At 43.2% G+C, this 11,307-nt stretch overlaps 2 protein-coding genes across 2 annotated transcripts; one reads left to right on the top strand and one right to left on the bottom strand.

Moving 5' to 3' along the window:
• The first annotated feature begins 421 nt into the window (after positions 1-421).
• fastkd3 (FAST kinase domains 3) lies at positions 422-4,727 on the top strand. The gene is made up of 7 exons (XM_042067604.1): positions 422-546; positions 1,025-2,538; positions 2,845-2,930; positions 3,329-3,503; positions 4,037-4,106; positions 4,217-4,331; positions 4,460-4,727. The coding sequence occupies exons 2-7, from the start codon at positions 1,053-1,055 to the stop codon at positions 4,556-4,558; spliced, it is 2,031 nt and encodes a 676-aa protein (XP_041923538.1). The 5' UTR covers positions 422-546; positions 1,025-1,052; the 3' UTR covers positions 4,559-4,727.
• Positions 4,728-4,860: 133 nt separating this feature from the next.
• Positions 4,861-9,974, bottom strand: chmp5b (charged multivesicular body protein 5b). Its single transcript, XM_042067606.1, has 8 exons — positions 9,806-9,974; positions 8,848-8,952; positions 8,603-8,649; positions 8,096-8,189; positions 7,931-8,002; positions 7,680-7,788; positions 5,763-5,878; positions 4,861-5,273 (listed from the first exon to the last, which is right to left on the bottom strand). The coding sequence occupies exons 1-8, from the start codon at positions 9,872-9,874 to the stop codon at positions 5,223-5,225; spliced, it is 663 nt and encodes a 220-aa protein (XP_041923540.1). The 5' UTR covers positions 9,875-9,974; the 3' UTR covers positions 4,861-5,222.
• Between the last annotated feature and the right edge of the window lie 1,333 nt (positions 9,975-11,307).

The raw sequence follows: 11,307 nt of genomic DNA, 5'->3' as shown, positions 1-11,307 counted from the left end.
ATATGCTGAGCTCCCACACCTAGCCTATTTGCAGATAATTATGGGATGATATTCAGAGGATAATGCATAATTATGTCAATCCTATCATGGGATGGACATAGGCTACTACATTACCATATAGCTGTCATTGAATAGTAAGATGACATTTTCTGAAAGACATCCCTTTTTTAAAAAGTGGATTTGCTTTAACATGCAAGTAGGCTGCTAAGTAAAACATTTTACATACATTTTTTTTTAAGAAACTGAGTTCACATATGTTATATTTGTATAAAATAAGTATATTTTTTAAATAGGGAGAAAACTTTGATATGCTATTTATCTGTGATTAAATAACCATGTCTGTCGCCTTGATTTTACGTCTCCGCTTACGTCAATCTATTGGTTACAAAATTACATCCGGGGATTCTCTTTGATCCCGCCCAGAGCACCGAGGCTGATGCATGAGTGGTTGTGTAGTAGATAGACTAGTAGAAGAACCGCATGTGAAAGCTAGGCAGCGATGGTGGCGGCGTCGGCTGTTGTAAATAGCGATGTGTAACGCAGAAGGTAAATACACTTATGTTTTGTTCATAAGACAGAATGCCTTGTGTACGTCTCTGTGAACATTATGTTTACTCACTTGTCTTCTCCGGTCTTCACTCACAATGAATTAACTACTGTGTTAAACTGTAATACATGTGACAACTTCCGCTTAGCTAACAACTGCAAGGGCAAAGTCATGTCAAGATAAATTACGCAAGTAAATAGATTTAAGGAGTCTCACAGCATTGTAGGACACTACCATTTTAACAATCAGGTGGCTTAATCTTATGCGAATCATTATGTGAATCATATTCCATGAGTGTCGTAGTTTGAATGAATTAATCCACGTGAAGGGAACTTAAAACATAACATTAACCTTCTTGATTATATTGTGTTGGTTTGTTTTCCTTTGCATGTCAGTTGACATAAATCCTTTAGCTTGTCTTTGGATTTACTTAAGCTCTACATGAACTTACATTGCACATATTGTTTCTGTGCTCAGGTTTAGCTGGTCACCTTGATATCCAGCCATGGCTCTAAAGGTGTTACAAAGAGCTCAGCAGCTGGGTTTGATTGGGTCTCCTCTCCTCTCCTCTGTACGCTTCCTGAGTGTGTGTGGCCCTCAGGAGCAAGCTTGTGTGGTGTGTCCGTGGACTTCCTCCAGCCGCTGTTCCCTAAGACATGGCTGTCGTCGGGCCCGTTGGCCACTGCCCCCACTATCACCATCACCAGGGAGGATGGGTGTCTGCTCAATGGCCGTCCGTGACCCATTGTTGGATGTGGCAGGAACGGTGCGTCTGCATCGGGACTCTCCTCCTGATGGTGGCGTGCGCCTGTCCCTGACAGGGGTGGCTTTGGGCTCGAGGGAACAGGAGCAAGCCATGTTGGAGCGTGTATCCTCCTGTGGCACCTCGCGACAGCTGCTACGCACGCTGCGCTCCTCACTGCTCCTCTCTGACCGCGTCGCCGCCGCCATCCTCCACCGGCTGGCCGACCTCGAGCAGGATGGGGCGGGTGGGCTGCGGGACCCCACGGTCCTGTCGGACGAGGCCTTACGGGGCCTGTGCCAGAGGCTGGAGCAGGAGAGCAGCCGCCTGGGGGACACAGCGCTGGTGTCCACCCTCCTGGCCTGCACGCGCCTCTACCTGGACCCCTGGAGCCGGCTGCTGGTGCGGCTGGTGTCGGAGAGCCAGGAGCGTCTGGACAAGGAGAGCCTCGGCGTGGCAGAACTGTGCATGCTGGCCCAAGCCCTGCTGGCCCTGGAGGGCCCAAACTGCACCATGCTGGGCCAGGTGATGGAGCAGCTCCAATGCAGCGACCCAGCCCAATGGAGCCAGGATGAGCTGGCGGCTGTGTACGGTGCTTTGGGGGCGGGTGTAGCGGAGGGTGGGCGCTACCAGGACTTGCTGAACACCATGCACACCCACACACTCTCAGTGACTGGACGCTTGGAGCCGATGGCAGTGAGCGAGGTGCTTGGAGCCTTGGTCGCAATGGGTCAGAGCCAAGCACTGCCTCTGGTCATTGCCCTGTGCAAGCAGGCTGTGCGCCACGTGCCTGTCTTTACTGATGCCCAGCTGGCTGCTGTGCTGTCTGCCCTCATATACTTTGGCCACAGTGACCACTTCCTAGTTCAGGCGCTGGAGCTCCACGTGCCCAAGAAGGCCTTCACGGCACATCCTGAGACCGTCACCAAAGTGATGCAGTACTTTGGCCGGCGCTGCATCTGGTCGCCAGCCGTCTTTGACGCGGTCGCAGAGAGCTTTGTCTACCGCGCTGACGATTACAGCACCAGCCAGGTGGCCAGACAACTGGAGGCTCTGGGGGTGCTGGGATATGTGCCGCCCAACGCAGCGCAGTTCTTCCGGAAGGTGGAGGCGCTGCTCCATGCGCGCTTCTCCCAGTTCCAGCCACGGGTTCTCCTAGAGCTGCTGCATGCCTGCACGCTGCTGCAGAGGTTCCCACTCAACTTCGTCTCAAAAGTTTTCAGCCCCTACTTCCTTCAGCAGCTACAAGGTACAGAGTCAGACTGCTATTTTGAATTTTATTGTTGGCTAATGTTTACTGCTTATGAAGAATTGTGTAGGTATGTGATACTAGAGCTGGGTTCTTATACAAAGTCAATTTGTCTTAGTGAAATTAGATATGTCTGGTCATGATTCATTTTTATGTTATAGAGCATTACCTAGGTAAATCTGTAATTACCAGGATATTCATCTTAGGTCATATCACACACACACCCAGCCCTAGATAATGGGATACTGTGAAATGTCTGCGTTTAGTGTGGTGTGATTGCCCATTATGTGCGTTTGTGTGTCACAGGAAAGGATTCGGGAACAGACAGGATAGTGCTTGCTCAGCTCACACAGCTCTATATGACTGTGAAGCTGGAATGTCCCTTTTATAATGTAAGTGATTTGGAGAAGCTCAGTCATAACTAAAATGCTCTGGCCATGTAACATTTATATCTGTTATGTAGCTTACACTAGCCACGCACAGGGGCGCGTTTCCTAAAACCATAGTTGCTAATAAAGTTAGCAACTTTGTTGGTTGCAATGCAATTTCCCATTGCCAACCAACTAAGTTGCCAACAGGTTAGCAACTATAGTTTTGGAAAATGCACCCCAGTTTGGTCTACGTACAGTATGCATCAATGTTTTCCTTAAGCACCAGATTGACTATGATCAGACTGCTGATAGTACAAATTCTTCCTTGCCATGTGCTCTTTCCCCTCTGCAAAAACTTCTGAGCTATAGTTTTTGTCTGCTTTTGTATTTGCTCATGTGCATTTCTTCTCTGTGACTAGGGGCCGCAGCTTTTGCCAAAATACCGTGTGAAGTCATTCCTGATGCCAGGACGCTTTTTGGAGACACAAGTTGATGCACACCTCTATAACTCTGTCAAGTCAGGTTTAGTGGATTTGCTGGGGGCAAGATCATATTTTGCCTCAAGGGTTTTAACTCCTTATTGCTACACACTAGGTAAGTGGACATCCACTCACATTCAGAATTGCAGTTTATTGCATAGGTGCAATAACTCCTTACCTTTGGGTGATACTCACCTTTTTTATATCAAACTCAAAAACAGATCAGAGGAGAAATGTGGAGGGTTAGAAATATAAAACACCCAACCCTACTCTACCTTTGATTTGGTCTGACCTCTAGCCTGACTGACACCAAACCAATTCTCAAGTGAGAATAGGTCTGGACACGCTCAGTTCACTTTTGATTATCAAGGAACCTACAGCAAGTATCCGTGCAGAACATACTGTATGTCCTGTTCATAACCTTAAACCAAAAAAATGTTTTCCCATATCCCTGGCTAAATTTGATGTCTGTCTTTTTGGTAACCTCTGACTTACAAATAGAAACCCACTATAGAAATATTCTGTATATATCATGAAAGCGTATTTTCTGAGATATACTGCGAAAATAAATCTCATACTAGTGCAACCCTATGCGCTACCAATGAGGGAGCAGTGTAATGAGGCAGTGATTCTCCTCTGTGTTCGAAGATGTGGAGATCAAGTTGGATGAAGAGGGATATGTCTTGCCAGCCAGCCACATTGATGAGATCCACAAGAGGTAAAGCCTGCCTGTTTTTTTAGAGCCAACTGCTGACACAAGCATTTAGTATTGATGGAGGTCTTGCTGCATCTGTCATTGCACCAAGTCATTTTCAGTCCTGTGTGCAGGATTGCTGTGTGCATCAACGGGCCGAAGAGGTTTTCTGCGAATGCACAACAGCTGCTGGGTAAAGAAACCATTAAACAGAGACATCTAGGACTCCTGGGCTATGAAGTAGTGGAGGTAAGTGTAGCCCTTGTTTTTTAGTTGGAATGCTCATTTTAATAGTTTTGTCTCAATGTGTTGCATGATTTGACATCTAAACCACTTCGTTACATTTTTTTCGATACATCTGTTTTTTTTCCAAACAGATTCCCTATTATGAGTTTGAGAAGCTCAAAGGCAAAACAGAAATAGTTGAGTATCTCCACAAGAAGATCTTCCCTCTAAGCTACAGACTCAGCTGGTGAATGCAGACATGTTCCAGCTATATGGACTCTTGACACTGCCAGGCATCATTTCACACTGACTCAATGTTTAATGGTTTAACTCAACATATTTATTAACTTTGTAGTGATTTTGCCATACACCATATTGTACATCATCCTCTGCCATATTAAAGTACACTTGAGGTTTATAGCTCTGGTGTGAGAACTGATAAAGCACCTCTTGTGAATTTGAAAGCTAGAAACATCAGGGATATTGAACTACTTTTTTGCGCTTTATACAAATAGAACATAATCAATTAAGAAAAGGCTTATTTCAGAAGAAATGAAATATAGAATAATTTATTATGTCACGTGTTGGCAACATTGTTGCAGTACAAAGTCAGTCAACCATACACCAAGATCCCTGCTATAACTACAGAAACAATGCTTTGCCTGACACCCCCATGAAGTAAAATCAAAAGCAATATAGAAAAAGGATTAACATGAAAGTTGATTGCGGTAGATACATTCCTGATATTGATAGCCGTAACAGGTTAGTCTCTGGATGAGCAAAAGACAAACTGAGGTGCTTGCTATCTTAGCATACCCCTTTCCTTCTCAGGCAGATTGGCTGTGTTTATAGGCTTGAGTTTAATATAAACATGATTCTCATATAAAATAAGAGTGCTCCTTGTTCATGTAAGCTTTATGTTGCAGGGATCTGAGGTAAGCCAAATTCATCAACCAGAACACCATCCTGAAATGCAAACATAAGATAAAAAAAAAATTAGGGATGAACGAAGTACTTCTCACTTACCAGCTTTGATTTAATTATACAAGTATACATTTCAAGTGTAGTATTAAGATGTGTTAAAATAGAAAAGGATTAAATCCAATCTCAGATTCTTATCTCTAGGGATTAGTTGTCCTGCAATAAATAGCCCTTTATCTGGACTCCGGGTAGCACACTATCAATCTCGTCCAGTATGAATCTCTCCTGTCAATTGCACAGCCAATACCAATTTCCCCCTATTGGCTCAAGGATAGCTGGTGGACAGGGGCCAATCCCATTACCCAGCTGGTCCCGTTCCACTGCACTCACCATGAGCATTTGTCATGCTGCTGTGCTGCTTTTGTCACTGAGATATGTGGAATGGACTTCCCAACTCTCTTAGATGAGAGAGGAACAATGCTGATCTTGTGAGCATCAGGCTTGTAAAAAGAAACAACAAAAACAAACATTTACCCTGTTGGTAGATTTGTCTCCTGGTAGACCCTCCGGTATGGATGGAGCAGTGGAGGCTTCGTCAAGGTAAGAGGAGTCCTCATCAAAGAGCAGTTCATCACCAAGTGCATCCAGTTCTAAGAGCAAAGCACATGACACTGCTGAAAACTAAAATGATCCCCATCAAACAGTGTAATATCCTTCAGTGTGCAGCATCCTGTTCTTTCTCTTAACGTCTCTCATATGAAGAGCAGGGGTGTATTCCAATTAGGTGACAAACCTGAGGAGTATTTCACAAAACCTAGATAAGGGATTAAGCTGGTATTGTTTGGTTATCCTGGCTGAATTTAGCCTTGACTTGGTTTCACAAGAGATGGCACACAAGTTACCATGGGGATTTATTCTGTGCACCTAGACTGGTCCCAACCAGGCGAACAGCCAGACTTAGTTAATTGGTACGTATCCTGAATTACTTGCACCAGGCTTGTCCTAGTCGCTACTACACATCCTGGATTGGCGTCAGTGAAACTGTGTTGAGCTAGGATGACCAGACAATGCTAGGTCAAGCCTTGCTTCACAGTAATTTCTTGTGTATTAGCCGCATTGTATATAAGCTGCAGGACAGTGCTTTATGCAAGTTAAAAGAAACAAAACCATAACTGCCCCTATGTATAACCTCATAGCTGAAGAAATTTGGCAAAATCAATGTATAAGCCGAGGCTAATAGTTGGGAAATTACGGTATCACTTATCTTGGATTTCTTAATTCTGCCTTTGTGAAATACAGTTAATCCAGAGGAAATGGTACACCTCCTAATAGAAGAGCCCTTTGGCTTGGTTTAGTTTGGAGATGGAAGCCCCCAGGCTGTTCTGTTATCAGGTTTACAACTTCCTCTGGGTTGTCTTACCACTAAACCACCTACTTGGAAACATGACCTGGTGTGTTCTGTTGTTTAAAGTTATGACACCTTTTCTCAGTGTAACCCTAGACTAATTTTGGGCTGTACAGTAGACCTCATTCTAAAGGCATTGCTTGGTCTTCATGAGTAAACAAAAAAGAGGCTAACGGCTCCCACACACAGTTGCGCTCCGTCAACGCATACCAGTGGGTGTTCCCGACGGTAGATAAGCAAAGGACTTGAAGCATAACCATAATTTGATTGGCTGGTGCCGTCTGTTGTTCTCCATCGGTGCAGCAAAAGTCGAACTTCTCAGGAGTGACAGGAGCAACGCGACACAACAGACCCACAATTCAGTTTGGCAACGGATGACGTAAGCCCATGTAAAGTGGACGGGATGCGTCTCCAGCACTGCACCGCACGCAACTGTGTGTGGGAGCTGTAAGCCTGATCTTAGCCAGTCTGATTAGTTTCACAACCAGCCATCAATAAAATAGTGGCTTAACGGCTCCCACACACAGCTGCGTTCCGTCAACGCATTCCAGTGGGTGTTCCCGACGGTAGCTATGCAAATGACTTGAAGTAAAACCGTAATGTGATTGGTTGGTGCCGTCCGTAGATTGGCTTGATTGGCCGGTGCCGTCTGTCGGTGCAGCAACAGCTGAACTCCTCAACGCGAGCAGCGGGAGAAACGCGACGCGACGGACCCACAATTCAGTTCGGCAACGGATCACGTGAGCCCATTTAAAGTGAATGGGATGCGTCTCCAGCAACGCGATGCACGCAGCTGTGTGTGGGAGCCGTTAGGCTGATCTTAGCCAGTCTGATTAGTTTCACAACCAGCCATCAATAAAATAGGGGCTTTAAATAGACATTGCTTGGTATGAAATGCGGGTTGAAATCTGTCATTTCCTTTTTTCAGCTGTGCTTAAGACCTTTGTCATGATCTGTGGATCTATACTGTGCTAGCTTGCACAATGGAGCAAAACAGCTGACATGCTAAAATAATACACTTTCTTGTGTTGGATGGTAATACTGACCCGCCTCAAGGTCGTCTTCATCTATGTCGGGAGTGCCATAGCTTCGGCTCAGGGCCTCCTGTACTTCATTAGCATCCTCCATCATGTCCTCCAGCTGGTCTTGCAGATCCTGCAACCAAACAAAAACATCATCAATATATCATCCATCAAGATAATGTTGAATGATCACATTTCTTCACATGCTCGCAAGGCACATGACCAATGCATTGTAGGAATACAGAGAGAATATTGTGAATGTAAAAAAAGCTTACGTCAATCTGATCAATCTTCACATTTTTGTATGCCTTTTTCATGTCTTTGGCTGCGATCTTCATGGCGTCCACCTACAAACAGGAGATGGGGGGAGTTGAATCCATAGTATTTTTAAGCTGTTTGAGGTTTGTTTGTGTGAATGTGTGGTATGCAGAAGTTCATACAGTGGTTTTAGTGTCCTTCAGGGTCTGGATGGTATAGTTGGCTTGTTCCATGTTGAAGGATTGTTGCGTCAACTGATCTCTCTGCCCCTCATACCTACAGAACAGAGGACACATCAGACTGGGGTAGGTAGAGATACCTTCTTGTTTTAATTTGTTGACTGCTGGTGATAAGCAGCGTTTTACTTGCCATTATCCAAGCACAACTTGCTAAATGTAATATGATGAACGTTTCACCAAAGAGCACAAATAGCAAAATATAAGGTAAACATCCTTGGCCTTCATTTTAAGCACAAAGTATTAAACTCTTGACTTTGGGATCATTGAACATACGTCTAATCACAAGCAAAACATGATATATATGGTATATGCTGACTGATGTATTGCACCAATACTCATTATACACCAATGTGTACAATTTAGAGAAAATACATCTTTAATCATACTTCAATCAAAACACCTTTACCTAGTGGTAAGTTTGTAATGACTAAATGTGTGTGATTGACTTACATTCTCTTCTGCTTCAGGACTCGCATTGCTTTCTGCTTCACCATGTTCTGGAAAGATTTATAAGGAAAAATTATAGTCAATCATTCTATTATGACGGGCTATGCAGATGTGTAAGATTAGAATTAGATATAGGGACATTTAACTTATTTCAACAGCACCTCTAATTCTTAAAGGTAATTCTCTAAAGCACTCTTAAACAGGCCACTCAATGTGTATGTTAGTGTCAGGTAAGTTACTGATACTACCTTCGAGGGTCCATCTCGCATCTTCTTCATCTGATCCTTGTATTTCGCCAGTTCTGCATCTAACCTGGCTATTTTCTTGTCAACGGATTCAGCCCGTGCATCCACCTGTGTGTGTCAATGAGAGAGATACAGATGCAAGAGGAAACATTGTAACATACTGCTGATTTCACCCGGTATAGAATAAGGTATAGAAACCATTATTCGTGCCATATATGACTTCCTAAATCGAATCGCTTGCCATGCAACCTGTCTTTCAAGTCGGACAGTCCACGCCCATAATAGAACAACCACTTCATGACCCGGATGAATACTTTGTAATTGATGTTTTTGTTTATTTCCTCAAGATCACGACAGATAATAGAGCATTGGTCACTCTGGCATTAGCTTTGTTTTCAAGTTCCCAAGGTACCAGCTCTGGCAGTTAGATAACATCACGCCTATAGTATAGGCCTATCAAAGACGCAATAAAATTGACAGCAAAACATTTCGAGCAAAACCAATGTAACCTACGTCATTACAGGCCGCACTTACTTTAGCACACTACGTTACACTCCATGTCGCTGTTTTTGTAGCAATGAACTATAGAATAAATGTGACAACGTTAACGTTACTAGCTATCTTGTTAATGTTAGCAGAGAATGTGTTCTGATGTTAGCTAAGTAGCTTCTAATGTTAGATGTTCTATTTAATGATTCGCCAAATCGGTCTGTTTGAACGACTCTGAGCCCACACTAAATAAATTCACTATCACGTAACGTTACAATAATGTTATAGTCTGATGAGCATTACTATACATTTTCATGTCTTTCGTGTTGACAAAGCTGAGATTCTTCAACAGAAGTCTGAATTATTTCTCTAGCTAACGCTAGCTGTCATGACAGCTCATTAACAATGAACAAAGTTCCTTTGTTTGTTTGGTACGACAAGGCATTAAAAAGTTATTTGAATGAATACTTACACCTCCTATGCAATCTGTTAAGTTCGGGGGTGGCCCCTTAGCTTTTCCTCGACCAAAAATTCGATTCATTTCGTCTAAAGTTAAACAATTAAGGCAGAACAAATGGCTAAACAGTTTACAGCCCTACGAAACTGAACCCAGCTATCCCGGAAATAACCTCACGATGACGTTTTCAGTCACATGTTTATGAGCCATGTCTACCGCTTTGGCATGTTTAAATGGGACACAACCTGTATACCTAATAGACCTCACCTGACCATTAGAATAATGCACAACATAAAATAGCCTATTTACTCGTCGGAGCGTTGTTTGCCCTTTCAGGCAGGACGTTAATTCTTGAGTCCTGAGTGTCTGAATTCTACCAGCTTTGCATATGTGTGCAAAATAGCCTAAAATCCTATCAAGGCCCAGACTAATAATAATAATAATAATAATAATAATAATAAATGCAACAGAATAAAGTAAATTAATAAAATCCCTTCCTCTATTGGGTAATTTAGTCTACATCACAATAGCCTAATCAATGTTATGGTTTCCATCAAAACTAAACAAAATATTAATAATAATAATAATAATAATAATAATAATAATAATAATAATAATAATACAAACCCAATAGGACCTTGAGCTAGTCTCAATTTCTGTTCTAAGTGCTACTCCCATTCAGATGACAATTAATCGTCATTGTTCCTTGTCACCCTGTCCATTCCATTGCTTTTGTTCCTCTTCTGTTCATCTTCATCTCCTGTCTCTGTTGTTTTTCCTTGGTTCTCGATCTTCTCTCCCTTCTTGCCTCCTCTCTGCTGAGCTGATGAGCAGAATATTTTTTCTGGCTCCATAGGCCCCACTCTTTCCCCCCTCCACTCCATCTACAGTGCACTGTCCCCATTTTCATTTTGTCCAGAGTTCACCTAGCTTCTAGCTCCCTCCTTTCTTTGTTGAGGTCTTGATGCTCAGGATGGTCATTCATAGTTGCTTCAAGTTTTTCCTGCTCTGTCCTGAAGAAATGCCATTATATCCTGCATGAGAGTTCAAGGCAGCCGTTGTGACCACAATCTGGTCAGTATAAACTTCTTGGTGATCTATCTTTACCAGGGGCGTGCAGAGACCTTTGAAGGGGCAGGGGCTAAAATTTAAAAAAGGGCACATGGAACAAAATTTTCAGAAAACGTGTTAACTTTATTTAACACATTTTTCTCATGTCTCTCCTTGGTTCTGAAAATTCAATAGGAGTGCATGTACTGTAGGCCTACTGTAGCCAGGGCACAGACAGATAGGTCTTTTCAGTTTTCATTAGGCTATTGTCTACACAGAGATCATAGGCTATAAGGCTACATCTTATTGATTAAATTCAAAGCTAATTTGAATAGCCTAGAAATCTAGACGCACCCTAGCGGCAGCAAATATGTTATTGCCTAGTCTGGCTTGTCAGGCTATAATTTTATTATCACAGTGAACTACCACCATTAGCAAGCTGGTGTCTTGCAGATTCACGTGCTGTG

The sequence above is a fragment of the Alosa sapidissima genome, chromosome 17, assembly GCF_018492685.1.
Source record: "Alosa sapidissima isolate fAloSap1 chromosome 17, fAloSap1.pri, whole genome shotgun sequence".
Classification (NCBI taxonomy): domain Eukaryota; kingdom Metazoa; phylum Chordata; class Actinopteri; order Clupeiformes; family Clupeidae; genus Alosa; species Alosa sapidissima.
This window is presented reverse-complemented; position numbering and strand designations above follow the sequence as displayed.